The sequence below is a fragment of the Augochlora pura genome, chromosome 5 (genome assembly GCF_028453695.1).
Source record: "Augochlora pura isolate Apur16 chromosome 5, APUR_v2.2.1, whole genome shotgun sequence".
Classification (NCBI taxonomy): domain Eukaryota; kingdom Metazoa; phylum Arthropoda; class Insecta; order Hymenoptera; family Halictidae; genus Augochlora; species Augochlora pura.
Genome location: NC_135776.1, coordinates 628,409 through 653,908, shown reverse-complemented (window position 1 = coordinate 653,908; position 25,500 = coordinate 628,409). Strand labels below are relative to the sequence as shown.

At 39.2% G+C, this 25,500-nt stretch overlaps 4 protein-coding genes across 7 annotated transcripts in view; 2 read left to right on the top strand and 2 right to left on the bottom strand.

Annotated features, from left to right (window-relative positions):
* The window catches only part of Scrib (scribble planar cell polarity protein), a 38,436-nt gene extending 31,663 nt beyond the window's left edge, over nt 1-6,773 (top strand). For 3 of the 4 annotated variants that reach the window (XM_078181652.1, XM_078181655.1, XM_078181654.1), the window contains exons 26-33: nt 240-351; nt 430-486; nt 565-682; nt 2,297-2,402; nt 2,720-2,833; nt 2,980-3,108; nt 3,361-3,564; nt 4,433-6,773. In XM_078181652.1, the coding sequence (XP_078037778.1) occupies nt 240-351; nt 430-486; nt 565-682; nt 2,297-2,402; nt 2,720-2,833; nt 2,980-3,108; nt 3,361-3,564; nt 4,433-4,696 (1,104 nt within the window). In that variant the 3' untranslated portion in view covers nt 4,697-6,773. The remainder of the gene's footprint in view (nt 1-239; nt 352-429; nt 487-564; nt 683-2,296; nt 2,403-2,719; nt 2,834-2,979; nt 3,109-3,360; nt 3,565-4,432) is intronic. The other variant, XM_078181653.1, reaches the window with a different exon arrangement.
* Nucleotides 6,575-8,411, bottom strand: Dnali1 (Putative inner dynein arm light chain, axonemal Dnali1). Its single transcript, XM_078181706.1, has 6 exons — nt 8,233-8,411; nt 7,999-8,154; nt 7,795-7,927; nt 7,560-7,705; nt 7,305-7,502; nt 6,575-7,245 (listed from the first exon to the last, which is right to left on the bottom strand). The coding sequence occupies exons 1-6, from the start codon at nt 8,323-8,325 to the stop codon at nt 7,210-7,212; spliced, it is 762 nt and encodes a 253-aa protein (XP_078037832.1). The 5' UTR covers nt 8,326-8,411; the 3' UTR covers nt 6,575-7,209.
* Nucleotides 8,412-8,522: 111 nt separating this feature from the next.
* Nucleotides 8,523-10,379, bottom strand: LOC144470485 (alpha-2-macroglobulin receptor-associated protein). Its single transcript, XM_078181695.1, has 7 exons — nt 10,049-10,379; nt 9,822-9,966; nt 9,580-9,750; nt 9,407-9,517; nt 9,211-9,322; nt 8,984-9,140; nt 8,523-8,899 (listed from the first exon to the last, which is right to left on the bottom strand). The coding sequence occupies exons 1-7, from the start codon at nt 10,247-10,249 to the stop codon at nt 8,696-8,698; spliced, it is 1,101 nt and encodes a 366-aa protein (XP_078037821.1). The 5' UTR covers nt 10,250-10,379; the 3' UTR covers nt 8,523-8,695.
* A 915-nt stretch (nt 10,380-11,294) lies between these two features.
* On the top strand, nt 11,295-12,928 carry Ppt1 (Palmitoyl-protein thioesterase 1). The gene is made up of 8 exons (XM_078181705.1): nt 11,295-11,302; nt 11,405-11,520; nt 11,590-11,699; nt 11,765-11,892; nt 11,975-12,133; nt 12,211-12,328; nt 12,423-12,581; nt 12,661-12,928. The coding sequence occupies exons 2-8, from the start codon at nt 11,415-11,417 to the stop codon at nt 12,784-12,786; spliced, it is 906 nt and encodes a 301-aa protein (XP_078037831.1). The 5' UTR covers nt 11,295-11,302; nt 11,405-11,414; the 3' UTR covers nt 12,787-12,928.
* The last annotated feature ends 12,572 nt before the right edge of the window (nt 12,929-25,500 follow it).

Below are 25,500 nucleotides of genomic sequence, written 5' to 3'. Positions count from 1 at the left end.
TCCATTGATATCTCTTAAAGCAACATTGTAACACTTAGGTATATACTGGGAGTTATCTATGCATTACCAAGCATGTAACAGGTGGTAGTATGGGGTGACACATTGTCGGTTGTTAACATTAGAATGAGACGATACACTGTAGCAAATAAGATTAATGCATGCACTTCTGTTGAAACTGTTTGATATTGTTTAGAGAAATTTATTGGTCTCTGTTGATAACATAGTATTTTAAAATGCAGCTTTCGCCAACAACGTCGCCAACCCCACCGTTAGTGAAAATGTCGGTTAGCGATAAGAAGAAATTGTTTGAAAGTGCCATGGAGGAACATTTGAAGCCTTCCCCTAAAACAGGTTTGATATTGACTGAAGCATTCGATTAACCCACCGTATGGAATGGGAATATTAAATCATTCTTGTTTCTTATTTTAGACAAAGTATTCAGCTTCCTCAGTCAAGACGAAGTAGAGAAGATGAAACAGGAAGAAGGTGAATATTAATTTTTGACTGTTTTCAAAATCGTGTTCACAATATGCTCATTTGTTAATTATTATTATGTGTATTTAGAGAAGAAAATTGCTACATTAACGCGGGATGAATTAAAATCGTGGGCACAGCTCGATGAAAACGAAGGTCTAGAAGATTTGGAGGAAACTCTAGAAGATCGGGATAATCGACGGCCTAAGTAAGCTAAGTTGTACTCATTCTGCATTTGACAGTGTGGTGATTAAAATTCTTTTTACCCTATTTTTCTTTCTTCGTTTGGATCTCTTTACATTTGCATACCATATTCAGTAAGCAGAATCAAAAGGGTACAGAAAAGAATATGATTATTTCAAACTATAGAGAGAGAACAAAATTCATACAAGGAACTTCATAGAGATAACACGTTCATTGTTTTAATTCTAAAAGAACATGAATAAGTTTAATTCATTTACGTAAGATGTACCATTGAAACTTGTTATCATAGCGAGCTGGAATCTCAATGGATCTCGGTCACTTCTGACAAAAACTATAAGAGAAACGATTTACGTTAGTGTATTTACATGAGTATTACAGCACTTCTTTACTTAATACACGTTGGTAGTTTGTCACGTACTTTTGTACATAGAACTATGAAATGTAATTATACGAGCTACACTTTTCAATTGTAAGGTGTTCAATCTAGACTCCTTTTTGTTAATTACATAGAAGTATTTTGCGAGGCAGCTGTTTTTTTTAACTTAAAATACGTAGTTAAATTCATTTTGCTGAAAAGATTGTGAAATCGATCGTCGTTCGATATGCTGCAGAACCTGATACGGAAGATATTATTTTATAGACGACTTTATACGTGGAAAGAGAAATGAAATGTCATATACAGATAGGCTGAACACCGTGTACATACCAGTATTTTTTTTTATATCTGCGATAATTTCAAATTCCTAGATGTATATATATATATCTTGTAAACGGGTGCTTCTTGTTTTGACTATTATTTGATTATGTTATGCATGCTTATTAGATTCAGCGTACAAATGATTTTTATGTGTTAGCGATTGCTTTTTTAAATGGAATAACGTATATTTGTACATAGACTGATGAGATTCACATTGTACCTTGCAGTTATGGTTGTGGTTATGCTTACACACACATATATATATATATTTAATGCAAACTAAAATTACATATCTCACTTAAGTAAGGCAAGGTGATAGGTTCGCAAGGATTATATGTACTGAAATATACTTTTCCACCCGCACAAGAAATAAGAACGTATGCTTCAGCACATGTTTATCACACGCACTGCAAGCAAGCGCATCTAAAAAAAAATTATAAATATTATTAATTATTGCTTGACCGCGGATCTATATGCAAATTTACGCTTTCTTTCTCGCGCGAGGAAAAACTTTCCAGTTTCAATAGAATTATGTCTGTAAATGCATATACAATCCGTGATTCGCATCGTTATTTATTTAACACTAACATCTATTTATGGTATTACTTGGAAGAACCGCAAAGCTCATCCACTGAACAAGGCATTGTCATTGCGCATTAGAATTACTTCTTAGAATCCCTTAGCACCTACCTATATTATTTACACGCCATAGATTTAGATGTATGTAGTGTAGTCTGATTTTTTTTGTAATTTTTACCGTTTGTATATAATTCATGTAATATCCTTTTTTTTCTTCCGCCTTTGTACACACACCTCAACGTCGCTTTTTGTACCTCGTTTTTTTTTTCTTCAAACGAATAAATATTCAAACATTTGGCACATGTATATGATTTGTCAGTGTGCATGCTCGTTACCTTGCAGTAGCCGACTGAGCTCGCGAAGTTCGATCCCCATTCTGCAGAACCTTCCAAGCAGTGTAAGGACAGCGAAAGCAGAACGTCGCTTGAAGGAGAGATTGGTACAGGAGGTATTGATTTTATTGAATCTTTTTAATCATTGCAATTCGTAAACGATACGTATAAATCAATCATCGTGTAAACGTATTAAAAGCGTGTTTCGAACAGAATTGGACAAGTTGAGACTCGCTTTCTAAATAAATCTTTTCAACGAAACATCCAAACGATCCCAACGAGTCTACATTGTATTGATGTGGTGTATAGGAATCGATTGAAATGATTCAATGCGAAACGTCGGAAATAGATAGATATATTTTAATCTGTGAATAGTAAAGAAATCTTTATTACGAAGCCACATTGTCTTTTCAACGACCTTGTTCATCTGTAGGGCACCATATCGGACGAGGATGAAGAGAGTCATCTGAGTCCTGCTGAACAAAGGGCACTCAGAGCAGAGAAACGAGCGGCATGGAGACAAGCGCGTTTAAAGTCTCTCGAACAAGTAAAGTATACATATTCTTTTCTACGTTATTCATTAATATAACAAGTACCCTATTACTGGTCACTTGTAATCGTGATAAAATAAAGATCAATGCTTTCAGCTATCGTTTAAAAAGTCTTTGGATTAATTGGAAACTTTGTTTATAGGACGTTCTTCAAGCGCAGATAGTAATAAAGAAAATGAGCGAAATGATGGATACCACGCATAAGACAGATACATCGGTTGATTCTGGAGACGATGTCAGTCCTGATCAGGAGCCGGAAAAGCCAGCCGATGTAAGCATATGCGGGGATCATTCTCGCATCCACTGATTCATATCATCAGTAACCCACGTAAATCTAACGTTATGCGGTCTGAAAGTCGAATTAACCAGCATTACCGATGATACCCGGTCGATTTAACCAGATCATTTAATTTACTAATTACTTCTTTGCTCGTCCTTGTGGTACCTAACTTTTAGTGTTTGTTCTGTTGATTACCTGATGTTAAGTAACTACAACACCGCCTTCTTTGTCTTGCTACCATAGTTCACTACTACGTTACGGCCGTCTAGCGCAGATTTCCCCAAACTTGCTGTACGCAGCAAGGTGGGTCCCCCTAAAGAGATACGCGAATCGGAAAAAGTAGTGGACGAGAAGGTCACTCGACGTACCGAAGAGTATGTGGATGAGGTGACGGGTGAACGTCGTGTGCGAACAGTCGAGTACGTCGAGAAGCTAATTGAGCGACAGGTACTATAGATTCTAAAATTGTTGCACAGAATATAAGCACCAGGCATTCTCCTCTTGATTATCACGTATCACCAATTAGAAGCGGGTTTGAGTGAGCGGCGCACAGAAGATGGTCTGATAGCTAGTTCGATAGCTATCCGAGTATCCTTTCACCTTAGCTATAAAACCTTCAAACTCTTGAAGTACAATTGAAATTGGATCACGAAGCAATGACGCTTTTATCAAATACTTTGTACAGAATTACAGATTGATTTTTGCATTCGTTTCCGTGTGTTCATACCTTGTCTATACACGTGTTGCATTATATCTGCGATTCCATGTCCACTTTGCGTGTATGTGTTTTGGGTGTGAGAGAGTGTGCATGCCACTGTTAAAAAGAATTTTGCTTCATCGCACACGATACAACGGAGACAAATTAGTTTCAATGATTACGTTTGTTGTTCCAAGAATCCAACATTGACCATGGAAGTGCAAGCTGCACCACCTTGAGCAATTGATTTCATTTCCACTGATCACTAACAAACTCTACTCACACTATTGGTAAATGCTACTACTATTGGTTTTTCTTATCTAATAGTTTTCTAAGCATGCGTAAGTATATATTCTTTTGAGCAAATACTTTGTTGTAGATGTTTCGGTGGTAATGGTGTAGACAATTAATTAACGGGATAACACTACTGTAATTTCTTTTAATTGAGCTCGTTTTACAATATATATTCATACACACACATGTATATATACATGTATATACATATGTTAATTCGATGTACAACTATTTAGCGACTGTATATGTAAAGTATTTTTTACTTTATCGTTACGCATAGCGTTGGTGTGTGTAATTGACAACACGTTCCATTTATGCAACTAGGTTGAAACTCTGCGAGAAAAGATTATTTCACTGGAATTAAGTAATGCGGAAGATGAGATAGAAAGCATAACTGGAACAGGAGCCAGCGAAAGCGAGAGCGAAGAGATTACAGAAAAATCTTCTGCCGTGAGTACTCCGCAAGAGAAAACCGAAACGATTATAACTACAAGTGCCACTGAAGGTGCCGCTCCTAAAATCAATGCAAACACTGTCATCACGCCGAAGAAAAAGAAAAGAAAACGGTCAAAGAAAGGTCGTCACTGACCAAAGGTACAGGTATCGCGGTGCAGGAATTAAAAGATAAATGCAAGGAAAATTAGTGAAAAAATTCCTACCGACAACGATGTCGCGAATATGTATTCCATTGATAAATATTTTTTGTTACATCCACTTCATAGTTGAACAACCTTACTGTATTGGTGCATATAGTATTATGGATCCTTCATTGTGCATTGCTGAATCGAGGTATACACGTGCGCGCGTAAGATACAATTTTCTACCCATTGTTTATGCAGCTAATTAGGGTGCAGTCGAGACTACATTTATTTTTCACATGACCGTGCTATAATTTTGATATAAACGTACTGTTTCTATTAATATTAGTGTCGTATTATCCGTGGACTGGTGCAGTATCTTAATCGATTATCAGTTTTCATGTTTCATATTTTATAGAGCTTATTTTACAGTAACATTAATTGCAAATTGGATCTGCATGTAAGTCTTGATCGTGGAAGTGTTTCTATATGAAAACGAAATCGCTAGTGAAACGAGTATCAAATATCGAGAATAGTATTTTTACTATCATTAGTACCATTATAATTACTTTATGAAATATATTTATAGTATCGTCTGATTCAACATTACGCTAATCTATGTAAAACGATGCACATTCCCTTTCATCTTGAATTGGTACTAATTTAGACGGTACCGTCGTATTTAAATAATATAAGCGGTACCAACAAGAACAACATAGGAAAAAATAGAAGAAAACAATATTTTCTTAAAGTTCAGTTTAATTATTTAATTGGCTTCATACAATTGTAACATACATTATATTTAGTTAGCATCAAAATTATATTAATAACGTGAACCGCATCTAACTGCGGTTTGTAAAGTATTTTATTTATTTTTCTTTAGAACTAAGTAAATTAATATATATGTTATATGTAATAATACTGTTTTAATTCACTGAGACTCATTTTAAAAGCACATTATATTTAATCTCATTATTGAGTTCCAACAGTTCTTAATTATTCATGTTTCAAGAAGGAATATCATTAATTTAAATAATTCAATAATTTGGTTTAATGCAAACTTCGCCACTCTTGTAATAAATGCGGCTATTTAACTTCCAAAATGTTTTATGTATACCATACTATTCAAGATTTTATTTTAATGATTTCTATTAATCTTATATTATTTATATGCTAACGCTTGTTATATTTTCTCATTGGCATATTTTATTTTACAATGCATGAATGAATAGGAATGAATTTAATGATTTAAATAATTTGCATTCAGTTCGGCATAATATATGTTAAATAAGAGCATGTTTCACATCATTAAGTAATAGTATTTGTAATCTTATGCCTGTCTAAAAATCTTTGTCTGATACGAAAATGCAATATAAAGTAACATTTTGTTTGAACTGAACCAGGCCGTATTGTTAAAAGTCTTTAGAAGTATACATATAGCGTGTAATCAATGTTATAACTAAAAACAAGTACACTAACTAATTACGTTGTAAAGTGCGATTAAGGGAGCGGGACCAATCACTACATTATTTGTAATGCTACATTAAAGAGAAAGAGAAAGCAGTCTACATTTCTTTATATGTCCGTTAAATGTAAGTTCATATACCGTGTCCACGTAACACTATTAGAAATAAATCTAACATTAACGTTGTCAAAATTATTTAAAAGAAAATGGTGAAGTGCCAATATTAATTATATTTCTGTAGAATATAAAAGGAAAGACTTATTTACAAAATGAGTGTTAGAAAAGCTGTATACGACAAGGAAGTCGTCACGTATTTGAAATACACGTCGCCATTATTATAATTGTGGGATATACGATATAAAATATTATAACTAGAAAAAAATTTGTAATAGTTACAGTGTTAAGAATTTTTGAACGCGCTCATTTTCTATGCAAACTTCATTGAATTTTATTGGAGTATTTAATTTTTTATTGTCAAAGTTGTTAACACTATAACGTCATGTTATAGTATCGTGTTTTGTATTGCTTTATTATCATTTAATTTTACAGTTTTTAAACCTGTCTTACATACACTGAGGTACTTTACATCAACACTAAATATAGTAATGATAATAACTTGTATGGACATCTAACGCTTCGTATCCATTCTTGAAGCGAACAACTGATTGCTAAATGTTAGTGATAAATCAACCATGGAATATTAAAGCAAAAAATACTGGTACTATAGGATGAAAAATAATATATATGTTTATATATTATATATATACATATATCTGTTTTCTATTAAGCAATATTTATACTTTTGACAATGTTACACACATAAATTTGTAAACGTACAGTTAAGTGCAAATTTACCTTGAATGATGTACAACTGTGGAAAATGTTACAATTGATTTCGATGCTTTAAATAAGTGAGAAAGTGGATATAACTTCCGAGAATTTTTTATACCGATCCTCATATTGTATTAAAGTAAATAAATTGTAGAAATGTATTTATATAGATCGATGTGTATTTGTATGTTCTGTTGCAGATCACAACCCGCGATTGTATCTTCATTTTATCTTTTAGGTGCAATGATACCTTCCAATTGGGTCTGAAAGAATCATTCGCAAAAGTAGATTTATAACATATTTAATTTCATCCAGTTAATACCTTCAGCTGTTGATTTGTCTTTTTAAGAAATTGTATTTCTTCTGCGTGCTTTTTCTCTTCAGCTTCTCTCAGTTCAGATGACCTCCTTTGAGCTTGATCATATTTTTGTTTCAGTTCCGCCACAGTTTTTTCCAATTCTGCTTTCTGCACCCTGAGTTCATCTGCAGCTGCTATTAAGTCTTCTTTTCCTTGCTCGGCCTACAAGGAATTTTCATAAAATCCTTTCTCATTTTATAGACTATTTCAAACACCTACTTGTAGAGCCTTGCGCATACCAAAGGCAATACTGCTTTGATACAATATCTGATACGCAGCCAATGTCATTTTAAGTTCATCTCGTATCCTAAGTAATAGTATACCACGTTCAGCGCAATTTACAGTAACCTGACGTATTATTTCGTCTACAAAATAATATCCACTTTTCCAGTTTACATGTATGCAGAGATAGATAATTGACAATCAGCCAGGAAACAGTATGAGAAACTTTTACCAAAACATTGGGTGTAAAGCTCCCTGCGAACTGGACACAAGCCAGTTTCTCTTGCCTGTCTCTGCTGCAGTTTCATGTCAAGTTGCTCCTGTAGATTAATAACATCCAATCTTGTTGCAGGTATACTTGAAACCTGTGCAAATCATATACGTCAAACTGAGTAAACATACTATTGCATTAAGGTACTTCATCAAGTATTTGTACTTGTTGTTTCCATATCTGTCCATCCTCTTCCCACTGTTTGGGTGGTAGAATCCTATTCAAGACTTCAATGGTCTCATGTCGTGCCTCAACAATAGGAGTAGTAGTTTGTACTTTGCAAACTGTTGCTCCAATTTTGAGGCCTGCCTCCTTGCTGACCTAACTCGATAATCAAACATAAAGTTAAAGATTATCTTTCGTTAAATTGTTCTGTAAGTAAATTTATAATCATTGAACCTTTTCTGGACGGGTGACGTCTAGCACTGGGTTATCGTATTTCACCAAAGTGTCCAAAGTAGGTATAGTCCTATCCTTTATTGCTGTCGCCATTATTTCTTTCTTCACTTAGGTAGTACGAAATATATTTTACTTGTCACGTACGTTTTTTAATGTATCAAATGATAAGAATGCCATGTACTGTGAAGTAGATTTAAAACAGTAGCTAGTTTGATAGTCGTCATAGCAACATTGATGTAGCATGCGTTACCAAGTATGGACCAATGAATGATTTCATGAGAAAAGTCGAGTACTGTACAAGGAACGTTTTATTATAACAAACAAAATAAAATTGTTAAACGTTTGAAACTTGTTTTATATCTATACATGATTCGTTTAACATAAAATTCATATAAACGTGTAAAGACGATATAAAATAATCTATGGAAATTGTATATATTCATTTGGTTACACTCATTGTAATTTAAAGTTCAGTGTGCTTTTGCATGATTCTTGTTTCTAGATCCATATGAAGTTTTTGAACTGTTCTAGCATGCTTCTTAATGTGCTGATCTCTGGTGGAATTATCAACATCGTGAGGTTTCTTTTTACGTGTGGATTCCAGAGCAGCCTCCGTGTGTAGGTGACGCAGTTTTAGTAATCTGCCTTCATAGTGAAGAAGTTCTTCCTGTATAAAACAAGGAAACATACATATATTTTTGCATTCTACATGTAAGAGACAAATCAGACAAAAATTCGACATATAGTTTACTTTTAAAGAAGCACGTTCCTCAGGAGAAAATTGACCTTCTAGTACCATCTTCCACAATCCTTGTACTTTAGGTTCGACGAAGTCTCTGTGGTTTGGACCTGTAGCAGTCAGTTTATCCAATCTATCAAAACCAGTCTGAATTTCCAAATGTCTATCCCTAAAAATATAAAATTATTCACAAACTCTGTGAACCATTATATAAATGTTCAACTATTATTATAATATACCTAAGTAGTTTTGCTTTCTCCAAGTGGTCTAATTTCTTCATGGGAACATCATTAGTCATTTCTTCTTCTTCCTCTATGAGATTCCATTTGTCTGGCTTGTTATCCAAACTATCTGCGCAAATAACATATATTATCAAAATTAAATGCAATTTACATTGTATACATAGATAATATCCGTGAGTTCAGGATTACCCACTTTCATGTTTATCTTTATCACCAGTTTTCACATCTTTCAAGAGACTCATGTATTCGTCAACTTTATCTTGATGATGATTGAATTCTTCTTTCAAAGTTTCTAGTTCTTCAGCTAACAATATAAAGATTATGACATTACAAAGTTATAAAATATACTCAAAAGCATATACTGACAAGTAAAACCAGCTAATTCGGCTTTAGTCCACAGATTATTTAATCTTCGGTCCTTGAATAAATCCCTGGAGACATAATTGCTTCCATCATTTAATGCTTTATGTTTCTTTAACAATTCAGGATCCTCTGTATCATTAAAATGCTCCAAAATTCCATATGTGCTCATAATTCCTTGAAAAGAAAACATGTCATTAGGCCAATGCAATTAAAAAACGATAATATAGTTATTTATTTTAAATTACCTATAAGCTTTTTCCTTAATCGCGCTTCTGCTTCGCCATTTGGATCTCTACCTTCCGCTTTCAAATGTTTATACGTAATTTCTTCTTTATCGTGAATTTTTAAGTCACTAAAGATTGCTTGGAGTTTTCTATCATTCTTCAATCGCTGCGAAACGATCATTACGTATTAATATATTTCTGTAAAATGTATAGGAATAATTCGTATATCACAACGAAACGATACATACGTTTTTCGCTTTAATCCATAATATATTTAGTTTTGCCATCCGAAATGGCTTGTCCAAATCACGAAGTGAAGTCAGAATTTCCAAAGGATCATCACTTTTCACATCATTTGCTGACGCAGAGTATTTATTAACGGCACTACTCGTGTGAAACAATAAAATACATAAAGTCAATGGCAAACAAATAATAGCTAAAGAGGCCATTATTAATTAACAAATTGTCTACACAAAACTAATTCGAACAATTTCAACCTGGCGACATACAGTTCGACTCAAACTTGGAACAATACTTAACATAAATTGTGGTGACAGTGACAGGTTCAATCACGTGACAACTTCCATAGAAACACAACTTTCTGTGTAGAAAGTTGTCCAGTTGGAAATGTGTTCAGTTGGTGGCGAACGATGGAACATCGTACTCAATAAAGTTTCCGTACAATGCAGGCTCCCCTAAAAACACTAATTGTTGCTAAATGGGAGTATAAAGTGATAAAAAAAGCATAAGATTGTTCTTATCTCACTATAATTAATGTTTATCGGAGACCCTACATTCTGCATTTTTGATATTCAAAAATGTGAATTTATGGACCGTGGCTCACTAGCGCCGCGTTGCGGTAGAACGCCCGAACTAAAACGCACTTTATATTCAATCTAGGCTTCCAAAAAAACATAAATATTCGAACTGGCAAATGAAATATGTTTACATAAATGACAATATTTTTAACAAGAACAATATAAATTTAATGTGGTTGATTTCTTATTCTCCAATTCTTTGGTTGGTATAATCAAAATCTATCGCCGTAACATGTGGGTCCATCTGTGGCGAAACACTGTAACTGGTAGGCGAAAGTTGATCGACATGTTACCCGCAAGACTGTAGCATGTGACTCTTACCCTATGATGTTAAAGTTCATAAACTAAATGTTTAAAATATAAGAATTTACTATTTATTCTGCACGCGTAAAATTTTTGGAGAAAAATATTTTCTCAGAGATCAATCGTGTATAGCGAATGTAGACTCTGATTTTATTAATGATATTGTTGTTCCATGTTTACCAGTTTGAGCATTTTACCGCCCGAAGAATTGGCGCTGATCGAAGATCAAAGTAAACAAATGATTCTTGCCTCAGTTTGCATTGCATGATATGACTATAGGAGCATGAAATATTGTAATAATTGACAATATGCATTTTTCAATACATGTATGCAACAGTGTAATATAACGAAGTTTGACTGCGAAGTTAATTATTTGTTTAGGTAACATCAAATTCGTATTCAGGCAAGTGATCGGTCGAGAATGGAGCACACGGGATAATAAAATAAATAAATTAATATCGATTACTACTTATTATCTTACAGGAAACGCATAATGATTTCATTAAGAAAATACACATTGTTGTTACCAATACTCTTATGCATTTGTGTAACGAACAATGTTAACTGTTACACTCCAGTTGTTTTATGGCATGGAATGGGTGAGATTATTTTATTTTTATGTAATTTAAGTTTATCGTTTTAATGTTTATTACAAGGCTATATTTCAGGCGATAGCTGTTGCTTTTCGTTCAGCTTAGGATCAATAAAGAAACTAATAGAGGATACATTGCCTGGTGTCTATGTTTATTCTATCCGTATAGGGAATAATGTTGTGGAGGTAAGTATAGAAAATGGATCGTTAAAACAACTTCTGTTACTACTAAGACAATAATAATGTTTCAGGATGTGGAACACAGTTATCTTGGAAACATAAATCAACAAATATCAGAAGTGTGTGATTTGTTATCTAAGGACGAGCAATTGAAAAATGGTTACAATGCTATTGGGTTCTCACAGGGTGCTCAATTTCTGTACATACAATTGTTAAATATCCGTCATTCGTTTTGAGACTTTCTAACTTCAAACGAGAGCAAGAGTGTAATTTGATTACAGGAGAGCTGTTATTCAAAGGTGTCCTAATCCGCCAGTTAAGAATTTTATTTCCATGGGTGGTCAACACCAAGGTGTTTTTGGATTGCCAAACTGTGTAAGTTTAAGGAATGGAATCTGCCAGCGCATTGCTCATGCGATTAAATATGGAGCATACTTGAGGTATTTGATTGTTGCATTAAATTTTTCAATCTTTGTCTTTATAAGCTTTGCAATAACACTACTCTATTTTCTTTTAGTTATGTCCAAGATAAAGTTATACAGGCCACTTATTGGCACGATCCCAATCAGGAAGAGGAGTACAAACATAAGAGTATACTCATGGCTGACATTAACAATGAATTAGTCATTAACGAGGTAAGTTACCATATAGTCTATTAACTTTATTTCCGTGAAAATGATGCAAATAAAGTAGAAACGTGTCAGTGTAAGCATTCAAATTATGTTTCAGACATACAAGGATAATATTCGAAAATTAAATGCGATGGTGTTGGTGAGATTCAATAATGATACTATGGTTACACCACGGGAATCCGAATGGTTTGGATTCTTTAAGCCTGGACAAGATCGGATGATTCAAACTTTCGAACAGACCGATTTGTTTATCCAGGTAAATAATGTATAATTTATAATTTCTTATCGCTTACAGAGTCACTAGTAAACGAATGAACAATGTATTCTATTTCTAGGATCGTTTAGGACTGCAAGCGTTATACGACGCAAGAAAAATTCACTTTCTCGCACTTCCTGGGAATCATTTGCAGTTTACTGAGAAATGGTTCGTCAATAACGTGATAAACAAGTATTTATCGTAACAAAGATACGCCGTGAAACATCCAGAAGAAAATGCCTTTGTAATATATTTTTTATACTACATAAATTTAAGCGTTACAAGCATTCTTAAAATTATTCTGTATCTGAATAAATTCTATTCTGTTATTATACATTGCCAAAGAACTGTTTCAAAGAATTTCTAGAAAAAAATTATCATAACTATCGTCTTATTCTGTACAATAATCAGAATTTTTGGGAATACAAGTCTTTCAGAATACGTAAAAAAGTGTTCGTTTCATTAAATCCCTTTTTCTGTCGATACTAACGCAAATACATCTGTAACTACCCGTGGTGAATGATAAAGAAATCCTGCTATCATTCTTCGATCGTCCAGTCGATAAAACAGACACATACCAAGCAACAAAGTCTATTGCTAGATCCAAAAAATCGTTGCGGAAGGACACATTGAATAATAGTCTCGCTAATTTAAGAATAATAATTAATTAATTCCGACGTGAACGCAAAGCTAATTAGAACCGTAAAAGAACGCTTTTCTACTGACAGATGGCAGGGAGGTTTCATTTCACCTCATCTGATAAATCCGTATCACGGATATGAGAAATATTTCAATGAAAACAATCAGAACGATATCTACTTAACAATCATCTAAAAGCACGATTATATAATCATCTTCTGAAATATTCAGCTGGAAACCACGGACTTTTGGAAACGATATATATGTACATTCAATTACATATGCATCATCCCCTCTAATGAACACCTTGTACAAATAAAATAATGTGTGCAACAAATAAAGTTTACGAAGATCTCGCGTGTAAGTAGAACAAACTATAATACTGTATTTAACGTAATAAGGTTTCAACTAATTGGAGAATAATTTCTCGAAGCGCGGGATGATTTTATACGTCATTTATAGCGAGCTCGTTAGTCTTATTGTCGGCGTTAGAATAGAAACGAATAAACCAAGGATAAATAAATGATGGTGGCCGCGTCGCGAGCGAAGAGGAGCGACTTTAGGAGAATTGAAAGGAAAGAGGAGAGGGGGCGAGGAAGGAAAATTCACGGAGAAATAACGAGCTATGCTAGTGTCAGTCGGGATAGACCTTCGAAAGGGGGCCATATATTTTCATCGAGCGTGCTGCTAGTTCTATCCGAGGGAGCGGAAACAACAGGGTATATTATGGAATACTATCCGCAATAGGTTCCACAATCTCGGTAGCCATTGTTTCGTGGTACCTACAGATGTGCTCCATTGTCGGTCCATCGGTACTTTTGCTCCAAAAGAAGAAAGAGAAAGAAAAAAAGAGAGACGTTTACGAAAGGAACGTATCAATTCTTTGTCGCATCAGAATATCTGTAGGCTCGTCTAACGGGTGGCGTCGCTTGAGAATCACTATTACCCGTCTCCACCGCTGCCAATTGTCTGTCGATTAATTAATCCCGTCCATCGCCGAAGCATTCTTATCGATGCGGTTTCGAGCGAATTAAACGCCCGTTCAATGGAAACGCTAAAAACAACGTCGATCCTTCGATCAACAATTTTCACCGGAGAGAATTCTTTGTCGCATAAACTGCGTCGCGTACTTCGATCGCATGTTTTTAATCGTCGATTAATTCAATCGTTGATTAATTTAATCGTTAAATCGTGACATCATTTCTCTAGGGAAAATAGTAATCGACACGGAACCGGCGCTCTCGCTTCGCATAAAAATCTGCCGACGACGAACAGCTCGGGACTTTCGCGGGGATCGGTGAACGCGCGGAGAGATGCGAAATCGGGGAAGAAAATTGTTGGAGGATGAAACGGGGCTCGCGTGTTAATTCGATGGCAATAGTTGCCGGGTATCACCCAGTAGATAGTGAGAATACCTTTCAAGGATAGAGTCACGCAATAAGAGGGTGAGTAGTGGCGGTGGCGATGCTAGTAGTAGTAGTTGGTTTGATGCCAATGAACGAGTAGGTTGGCATAGGTTGGGGTAGGTATTCCGTTTGTATAATGTACCTACTCACTCGTATCGGACTGTCTCTCTGTGATGTGAACGCAGCCTCGGGCTTATTATATATCTCAATCTCTGAATACGAACGACTCTGTCGAAATTATGATTACCCGTCACTCCAGAGTTTCGGGGGAAAAACGAATCCCCCCAGACCCACCTTCTCCCCCGCCTCCCTTGCCTCTCCTCTCCTCTCATCTCCGCCCGCCCTTCGTTCTTTACCTCTCCTTTATCTCCACCCCCTATCCACCTGCGTCGTACTCGATACACGACACCCTAGACACCCTCCCCGTGAAATTCCGTCGATCGCCGGCTCCACAGCCTGATCGCGGTCGTTTAGGCGAACCGACGTTTAGACGAACCACGACGCAACGGAAACATTTGTCGCAGATGCATGCGTGTCTCTCGACTGAGAACGCAGCGATCGCTAGCTTGCCGACCTAGGAGCGGAGCGGCGACACGAAGACTAAACGAGAGATTCGTTTGGAGAATTGGGAAATTGATTTAGCGCTCGCATAGTTGCGAGACCAAGAATTTGGTTGCAACTGGGTTTTAAGGAGCTACCATCCTTTTGGAGATCGTTACCGCGAACGACCGATAGAACGAGACATTCGCAAAGCACCAAATCTGGGAACAGCGTTCTCGAATTCAATCGTTCACAAATTACGAGAAAAATAACATCGATTAAAACAAGGACAATCACGCCAACAATGTTGCAAACACGAGCAAATCATTTTACGAGGGTGGGGAGCGAAGAGTGGGTGGAGAAATTGATCGGAACGAGGACGAGGCACATGGTTGCAAACGCGACGATTAATTAGATGTGTTCGCGGAGGTTTGGTCGGGTTTGCCGAAGAGATGAGTGGGAGGAATGGTCGAAGGCGTGGGTGAAGGGGACCAAGGCAAACTCCTATTGGACTGTCGTTTTCTGGAAGAACGGTTCGCGAATCCGGGGAAGGAAGAAGCAACTGCAACGGCCGCATGCCGAACCGATTCGAGTAGATCTAGCCAGAGAGACGAAAAGCAAAGGCTGAGGCAAGCCTACGGCCTACGGCAGGCAGGCAAGGTAGTAGCATAGGCCCGCCGATGGTGGGAGGGCAGACGTGGCGATCGGTTCGAACAATACCCATTGTCCAGCATATCATTTTCACGATTTTCCATCGGTCGACTTTCAACCGAGGAAGACTTCGTTCGGAGCTACCGATGAATATCGTTCCTCGATTTTCACTACCGCTGCGATACCAGCACCTTCTCGTTTCTCTTTGGTAGACCGCTCGAGCGGATGAAACGAACACAATGCCTTTTGTTTCTCATCCTCGACGCCTATCGACGCGGAGATTCGTCATCCTCGAACAATCCATTTTTTTATCAGCTTTTCAATCTTCCATCCTGTTTGCAAAAATCTATTTTGCAGCCGCGGCTACGCGCGTCCAGCCCTCATCCCCCCTCTCCTCTCTCTCTCTCTCTTTCTTCGTTTCCGCCTGCCCGCGTGCACACTTTCGATACACACGTTCGATGATGGTTTTTGATCATCCTTCCTCGCCGGAGACGATCGAGATCAGAACAACCGTAAACGATATAAGTTGCAGCCTGTTCCTTCGTTTCTCCTCAGGCGTACGATTTCGCATCGTGGATACAGTTTAGCGCCTTTTACAGTCATTTCGATATATTAGGTACGGCTGGTCTGCCTATAGCAGACTTCTACGTTTTGCTCAGAAATTCACCGGTACAGACAGCACGCGATCGATAAATCATAACCGAACCACGGATCTCTATGTCGAATAATAATTGTCGAGGTTCGTCGCGACGAAATTATTCCACCCCCCTTTAATAGTTTCAATAAGTTATAATTAACGCGAGTGTATCTTCGAATTGGAATCATGGTCATTACAGTTTTGTATTTTTCTTACAAACGGGTAAAAAATCCGCAGTATGATTCGTCGACTAGCGCTCCGTGGAATCCGACACGTTTTGGTTGTCGAAATCTGCGGTCCAGACAAAACGCAATCGATAAATGATAAATCGATCACCGTTTCCGAAGAATGTCGCATCGAGCGATCATAGTACGGCCGCGTCATTTGCTTACGAAAGAAATTCCAAGCGGACACGGTTCGAACGAATTTCGCGGAGACCGTGTTCCGTGGTAGATCGGTAATCTCGTGATTAGCCGAGCGATCGGGTGGGTGGGGGGAGAGGGGAGAAAATCAGGCTAACGAGAGAAGCAGGTCGAAATCGGAGGGGAAATAAAGATGGCTGCCCCGGGGCGAGGAACAACGCGGCGAAAAAGCTATAACTAATTGCACAATGCACGAATAAATGAACAATTCGAGCATTTATGGTTTCGAGGCGGGAGTGCTCTCGGAAAATGGAACAATGCGCGGAGCCGTCCAAAGCAAAGTGGTCAAGACAATAGTCTGCAGCAAGTATACCGTGGCCCACGGACGCATTCGAACGCTCACATTTGGAATTAATCAAACGTGCCGGATGCAAATGGTCAACTAAAGCTGTTGCGGATCCGGGGAACAATTGCCTAAAAATGCCTGGCCGACTATCAATTTTTTAGGCAGCTCGATCAATCCATTGTGCCCGTTCCTCGTTGGACCGCCGGGTCTCGGAAATTACCTATTTCCACGAAATTCGCGCGACGATTAATGATAACAGGTCGGTCCGGATGCTCGCGGATGGTTCTTTTTTTTATTTCGATCGAAATTCTCCGCGTAACGATTGGCCGACGGTTGTGTCTCTCTCGTACGTCTACGAGCGACTAACAATATTGCTTCAACCTTTAATTCTATAATAATTAGAATCTGGAGTTTATTTGAATTTTTTAGAACTTTCATAATAGTGCTGTATGATTGGTTTAGTTGATTCGCGCCGGAGAGACTGCAACGATTGGCACGATACATTGCTAGCGTAACACCATAAGCTACTGCAAACAGGGGGACCAATAGCAGACGGTTCCCGTCAGACCACTTGTGGCGTGGCTCATTTAATCATCTTGCCATGGGGGTGTCCCGTTCGCTTGTGATAATCGCGTCATCGGATCGAGATAGATACGAGACATCGCATTGTCCCGTTTCACTGGTAATTATCTAATTTCACTGATCCAGTCCCGCGACCCGTGGCAATACGGCAATACAAATAATACCGCAGTGCTCGCAGAAAATAGCTTGGAAAAGTGACAATATTATTTTCGGATTTCTGATTATTTTAAAGACGACCGAAGCAAACTGTAAACGTCGCCGCAGTGTTCGTCTAATTTCGACGCACACTGACAACTACTGGGCGCAGGATGCCATCGTCGAAAAAACATTGACGCGTCGCAATGCAAAGGGTTCGCGCAATAAACGCGGGCCGTCGAACGCGCGGGATTAAATAAATTTTCCGGACACGTTATTCGAGCGAAGACAGGGACAAAGAACGAAATGGTAAACCTGTCGTATGGTCGCGGATCCATTGTGCAGGCCCGCGGGACGAAATTGGATTGACTTTTAATGGATCGGGGTAACGATTAATTGCAGGCGTCCTATTTTTTTTTTTTTTTTAACCGAGGCCTCGCATAAAAGACCGCCGAACGAAAACAGAATTTGAATAGTAATCTCCTGATGTAATCTATAAGCCATTGTGTAGGTGAATAGAGGGGCTGGTGGCGCAAGGGTAAACAATTGAAAAGGGAGTCATTGACATGGGGGCTTGTTGAAAACTCAGGGGAACAGTTGGGCTTCCATTAAAATCACCTTTTATGAAAACTAATCGCATACGCTGCACATGCTCCGCTGACTTACGGGGCGCATCATTGCGCCCCGGGCCTCTCGCCGCGGGCTTTATTATTTCGTATTTTCGGACTGTAATCGAGAATCTGATGCGATCTGCGCGGCTTCTTCTTCCCTTCGCTTCCTTTTTTTTATTCCTCTCTCGACCCGCTCCTCTGTACACGTTTTAATTTCCATTATGCCTCTCGTCGTCGCCGGCTACACTACGATTAACCAACTACACACACTTTCCCGGCCCGCCCAACTTTTGACACTGCGCGCCTACCGAGATCTAAAAGGGATCAACAACAAATGTCGCCTTACGAGACTATAGAATTTATACCAATTCTTCAGAATTTTTGTAACAACGCGCGGCGTCGACGAGGAAACATATTCAACGAATTTCTAATGGAAGAGCTCATTTTTAAAACGAGAAAGTATTCTGATTAATTATTTATAGATATACTCGTATTCTATATCCATAGTTATAAACCATAAAGATCACAGACATCGCCAATGTGCTTCGATATTTTACTAATTGGAGAATTTTGACGATGAAGACGAGCAGTGAGAAATGCCAATGAATTAATCTTTGCGCAAGATAAAAGTTGTCGGACTTAAATTTCGAGACCCGAGGGTTTCTAATAATGTTCCTCGTAACTGGAAATTGTCTACGAAGCAGAAAATGTGTTCTTTTCGAAAAGACTCGCTGGACAAATTCAGCCGCGTTTCTGGAAAACCGAACGATTGTTTAAACAACGACGTAAAAAATGTGGCCGATCCCCGTTATTCGTCCGTGCACAAAGGAACGATTCTTGGGCAACGCGTAAATGATAACTGGTGGCGTGTGGCCTGAGACGGCTGTTAAACGTTAACGAGACCGTAAATAGAACAACACAATGTAGAGAGGCTTGATTAAAATATTAATTGAGGTGGAAATAATGATTCGTTGCGGCTCGGTGACTGCACCCCCTCCCTCCCTCCCTCCCTCCCTCCCCCCGGGTTCTGTCTACTTCGCATCTTTGATTTTTTAATATAAGCCACTGAATAGATTTTCAGTCCTGATCAATCTAACCAGTGTTTCGTAATCCTTGATTACGGAACCGATGTTTGTTCGTTCGGTCATTCACAATAGGTTATATTCCGCGCAAATACACCGAGGGAAATACCGAACGGATATTCACGTCACGCAACAGCCGCCACGCATCAACAAATTATTCGTAAGAATGTTTGTACAAGTTACCGATCATCGTACGCGTCATTATGCGTTTAATAAAAATTAAGAAAGTGCCCTGTTCCTGCTTCTTGAAAATTATTTATAACCAGTATAATTAAGCGACAGTTCGCTGCCTTCGTTACAAAGATTGCGATAAATTGAGAAGGAATGATATAATAATATTACCAGATTCCGATTGGTAATTATCGATTATTTCGAATAACTAGACGGCAGATTTTTATGCAAAATGAAAATAAAACGTTTAGGGCTTTCTTTAATATTTTTTTTTTAGATTAGACACCCCCGTTTTTACCATAATTGCATAAAATCCGCAGTCCGGTAATAACGTTGTCGATATCGTGCTTTGATTCTTGTATACTTCGCCGCTGCACGCCTACGAAGGACTTCCAGCATTGTCCTTCTCGAGCATAGCGCACACTCGGCCACGTGCCCTTAATCGTCAACGTGTGCCATAATTTCGGTTGCTCTCCGCCTCGATGTACCGCCTCCGCCGTTCTCCTGGAATCGATTATAGAAAATTATTTAGGGTCGCATGTGTCGCCGAGAAAAGCGGCGATCAGTGAACTATGACCTAGCTGTAATTACAAGGAGAGGTGCCAAGGCGCGACACCCACTTTTTTATATAATTTTGCACAGTGGCGGATCTCGAAAAGCTGAATCTAACGATACCCGTTTCCGGATGCGAACGTTTTATAATTTCCAAGATATTCAATATCAAACTCATTATCGACAAGATACAAGGCTCACCTTAAAGCGCCGTAACCTCGCGAAAAAAAATCGCAGCCACGTTCCGTTTTTTTTTTTAAATTAAAGGAGAAGGATCGATCTTTACTCCAGCGTGAACGGCGTGTCCGAAAAAAATTTCACAAAGTCTGGGCAGCTCGTCGAACTTGACGATCTTCAATGCGACGAACGTGGCTTCATACTTGGTGTCACAATGTTGCGATTGCATCGTATCTAAAATCCAGAAACATGATCGTAAAATAGACATTTCAAATTTTAACTAAATGGAAGAGTCGCTGTTCTACGTTTTTTTTTTTCTTTCGCGGAGTTATCGTCGATCGAAGTTGACCGATTTGTTATCCACCCATTTTTCCGTGCCACAATTTCGTTCGAACAACGTACATAGCCCGGGAACCGAAGCGGGAGCAGTACCATCTTCGAACTTCTGAAGCCGAAGGCCTTTACCAGCCAACCCTTCAGCTAGATTGGATGCGTTTAATTACCCCTGAAATATCGTTAATTACTCGGCCTCCGAGCAACTTCGGGAGCACGGTTACAAGTTCCCGAAACACACGAATTTCCTTGTTCCTTCCGGAAACTCTCCCTCTCTCTCTCTCTTACTCTCTCTCAATCTCTATCCTATCTATCTCTTCCCAGATCCAGTGATCCGCCGATCCACTGATCCACCGATCCACCTAGCCACGAGATCTACCGAACACGGATTCCTCCTCCTTTGTCCTCATTATTTCAATGGCTCCGCTTTTCATCTCGTACTCTCTCTCCTCTCGTTTGCTTCCTTCTGCTTCTCTCTCCCTCTCTCTCTCTCTCTCTCTATTTCTCTCTCTCTCTCTCTCTCTTCCTCGCTCGCTCTCTCTCCGATATTCTCCAATCTACTTTATGTATTTCCGCGAAAAGAGCGCACAGTTGCTTCCCTATTAACCAATGCATTTCCGCTTATTCACTTTGCCGACCACTTCTGAATGCGTTCGAACAACTTCTGAATGCGAACGGGCACCGCAGCCTCCGGCGCCGCCGCCGCCGACGCCGCCGGTGCTCCGTGTCGTCTCAAGATCCACCATCCGATATATTCTAGGAATTATGCGTTCGCCGGAGTCCGATTCCTGTTTATCAGCAGCTGCGGTTCATTTTCTTCCAATTAACGGTCAAACTTCGTCCGAACTTCCGCCGTTTATTAGACCCGCGTAACGCGACGGGAAGACGTCGTTGACGAGCAGACCGCCGATCCACCGCTACGAAATACATTTTAACCATTTGCGCTCAAGACTATTTCGATTATAAATCTACAATAATTTTCTGGCTTATCGTATTTCATTATATTATTTCTTGCATTTTCGTTACTCTCTTTATTAATCGAAACGGTTTCTTGCTTTATCTACATTTTTCTGTCTATCCGAGTTTAATTCATTGCATCTCATTCTATCCTATTTTATTTTATTGCACGATACACGATGCGCAAGGAGATGGAACGCTTGTATAAACCGTAATGAAATCAATAAGGTTCATAATACTTATTCTTGTCGCAAATTCATAGAGATCCTGATGATTAATATCTGGAGAATACTTTCGCGAAGCAGCGATAAGGGAATGTAATAAAATCTAGGGACAGGAGATAGGAGAGAGAAAAAGAGAGAAGAAAAAAAGAAAAAGAGAGAGAGAGAGAGGAAGGTTGCATTGAGTGGAGCAGCGAACGCATACGAAGACAGAAAGTTGTATTAAGAAGACGAAAAGAGAAACAGAATATTGGTTTGAAACATGCAGGCAACCGCTGGTGCTGAATGAATGAAAGAGAAAGAGCGAGACCCAGGGAAGGAGAAAGGAGAAAGAGGGGGGGGATTGGTAGGGAGAGGAATGGGAGGTCTGGTAATGTGACTAAATGAATCCACTAACGGGGTTGGTTTTGCAGTAATGGAAGGGGTAATTAAAACCACCCTTCTGCGGATGCGGACCGAGCTAGATCTACTCTCACCAGGGCCGCAATCCCACGATAAACTAAAATTATTCGCCGATGAGTTTTTATCCGTTTAATCCGCGCGGACCACCGGCGCTAATTAATTTCTCCAGTATTTTTATCCATTCGTTTCAGCATCGGCTGTGAACGTCCTAACAATTCACCTATCATTCCCTGTCTGAAACCGACAAAATGGCTCTCGATTTTTCACTCTCCCTCTGCCTCTCTCTCTCTCTCTCTCTCTCTCTCCTTTTCGTTTGAAATATGAAAAACCAATTTTTCTAAGTGAAATTATGATTTTTGATTAATCGCGACCGAGTGTGGATCGCTTGTTTTAATTAAACGAACAGATATACTCGCCGTTTTTCGCGACACTGCGAGCAAATGAAAATTTTTTTTAATAAACGAACCGATATTTTCGTTGAATAGTATTTTTTAAACGTTGATTGGAATTTGTTAAGCATCTGCTTCAGTTTAAATAATGGCCGGACGATTTTACGCGAAATATAAATCTCCTACATCGATCGATGGTTCAAAAAAAAAGTTGGAACAACTGGATTCCAAGCGATGTTGCAAAGCTTACTTTGTAAAACGTGATCGAGCCTTTTGTTTTAATTGTTCGAAAGAACGGCGACGATGAAAAAATACGAAAAAAGAATCGCAAAAATAGCAAAAGGAATTGCGACAATTGCGATGAAAAATTCTATAGCATAATCACAATATGGCGGATCGTCCGACAAAATGGCGCGCATTGAGGCGATTGTTTCGCGAGTTTAATAATCGGTTATCGTGCGCCTAAAAATGATCGGAAAATGATTTACAGTATTTTTCAGCGTGCAACGTCGAAGGAAAGGACGCGGACAGGGAAGAAATTCTGGCAGCAATGGCGGCCCTGGAATTCTCGATTCAGTCGTCGAGGGAACTGCGGCAGTGATGCTTTGCAAAATGGAACTGATTAACAAAGATTCAGAAAGGCGCGCATCCAATTTCCCCATTCTTCGTAAAACCGTCCTCTAATTATCGGTAATTCATTTACTGGCTCATACGATCGAGTCGACACGCTTATTCACGTCCCCCGGGACCTTTCTCTCTCTTTTGCCGCAGCCATTCACATTGTGCTGCACGCCGAGGCGTATCTCAATATCTCCTCAGTTTTCGATAAACAGCCTTCCCCGCTCTTTCCCGCGACCACATTCTTACCGTAATTAGACGAGATACGCGGTATTTTACTCCGCCTCTCCCCGCCTCGCCCGTTCACCCAGAGTCTGTATCGCGACTGCTGTACACCGCCATCATCACGCCATATAAATATACATACATACATACATACATACATACATATATATATATACATACATGCACAGCTTTCCCTCGAAATTCTAGCTAATCAGACTGCTCAACGAATTCTCCAATTTTCGCCGATTTTTTACGCCTCTTTTCCCTCTTCGCCGCAGTTTCAAAGTTTCTCGCTGCCCGCGCGACCGAGTTTCATACTTCCGAAAAAATTCTGGTTCAGACTACTCGGTTTCCGGCAATTTGTTCGCGCGACGGCCGTCCCATTGCCAATGACGGAGAAACTACTGCAGGGAGACGCGCTTCGTGTTTACAAAACATAATAACGTTGCTCTTGTCCCCACCCTCGCTGCGTAACAACGTCGGAACAGGTCGACGGTGTTTATCCGAAGATTGTTAACACGCAAATTCAAAGTCGATCCGTTCCTCGGGGCCGGCGAATCGAAATAATCCTGACCTAAATTCGAGAATTTATTTCGAAAATTCCCGATCGACGTTCTTACGTTTGAATTCGTCGATATCGTTCCGCTACGAGCGAAGGTGATTTTTCTGATCGGCGAGCGAAGCCATGGCTAAGCTAGACAAAATCTATTCGTTAGTCCCATCGTTTCCCGGGGGCTGAAGGTGAACGGGGACGGTCGGGAATAGTGGTGGACGAGGGGCGGAGCTCGGCGGGGGCGAAGGAGACTAGTCTGGACTCCGAGAATTCCCTTTTATTCGCATTATTATGGTAATGACACTGAAAAGCCGAAAAATGTCAGGCTTTTGTAACAGAAGGATTGTCCGCCTGGTCCATTCATTGATTACGCCCCCCTAGACTGAGCTTGTATTCGTCGAGAAACTCTCTAGAGAAAAGTTAGTCGCTATTCGTACCTTCGAACAATGTTTCTGCCAGCTTGTGCTCACCGATGTCAAATAAAGAAAAATATAGCCCCGTCTCTCGACCCCACCCTCCGCCTCTCATTAAACCTAATGAAATCTCTACTTGCTGGCTCTGGATACTGCGAAAACTGGCCCGCCGAACGTCGGATACCTGCTAATGACTCTAATTGGTCACGTGACAGCGCGGTCCTAAATAAAGGCTTGCGCAATTTACACTGAAATGTAAACTAAAATGCACGCGAAAATGCATACCAAAGTGTACTCTAAATTGTAAATCGAACGAATTGATCTGCTTCGCGTTGCCGAGTATGTATATTTTTGTAATCGCTTTGGTCCCGTTTAACGCGACAACGTGTCGGAGCGGAAGCACGTCGCAAGGCATTTCGACAACAGGATTTATCGCAAAGACAGAGCCGCATGTTGAATCGAACGTTAGTTGCACACGCCAGTCGATATTCACACGAGTATTCCTCCTGCGGCCGCCGTTCGTTTCCCTATTGGTGCGCTTTTGCTTTACAAGGGACATCATTCAATTGATAGGCGCGGATTTTAATCAAACTTTTTTACAAAGCCGGAGAATCGAAAAATGCCGGACAAATATTTTTCTGGCTGTCCATATTCGTTTTATAGGGAGCGGAACAGCCTGTCTCTCCGAATAGTATGTATTCAACAATAGCCGTGCACAGCACGCTACCCTTAACTTTACGCAGTTAATTAGAACTCGTGGAGAGAGAGAGAGTGCGTCGTCCTATCTGATACAAATTCGATTGAAACGTTTCTAACGTTTCGCAAAAGAGCCTCCTCGAATAGCATACTTCACGTTACAATACCGCGGACTCTGTGCTACACTTAACTCTATGCTCTTGATTAAAACTGGGGACACT

Coding starts and splice junctions, on each gene's coding strand:
- Dnali1 (XM_078181706.1), bottom strand. CDS start 8,325: ATGGCGACAGCAATAAAGGATAGGACTATACCTACTTTGGACACTTTG. Junction 7,706..7,794: donor GCTTTACACCCAATGTTTTG/GTAAAAGTTTCT, acceptor ATTATTTTGTAG/ACGAAATAATACGTCAGGTT. Junction 7,503..7,559: donor GTATGCGCAAGGCTCTACAA/GTAGGTGTTTGA, acceptor AATTCCTTGTAG/GCCGAGCAAGGAAAAGAAGA.
- LOC144470485 (XM_078181695.1), bottom strand. CDS start 10,249: ATGGCCTCTTTAGCTATTATTTGTTTGCCATTGACTTTATGTATTTTA. Junction 9,323..9,406: donor TGATAAAGATAAACATGAAA/GTGGGTAATCCT, acceptor TTATTTGCGCAG/ATAGTTTGGATAACAAGCCA. Junction 9,141..9,210: donor GAGAAAGCAAAACTACTTAG/GTATATTATAAT, acceptor TTATATTTTTAG/GGATAGACATTTGGAAATTC.
- Ppt1 (XM_078181705.1), top strand. CDS start 11,415: ATGATTTCATTAAGAAAATACACATTGTTGTTACCAATACTCTTATGC. Junction 11,700..11,764: donor TAGGGAATAATGTTGTGGAG/GTAAGTATAGAA, acceptor ATAATGTTTCAG/GATGTGGAACACAGTTATCT. Junction 11,893..11,974: donor TCACAGGGTGCTCAATTTCT/GTACATACAATT, acceptor ATTTGATTACAG/GAGAGCTGTTATTCAAAGGT.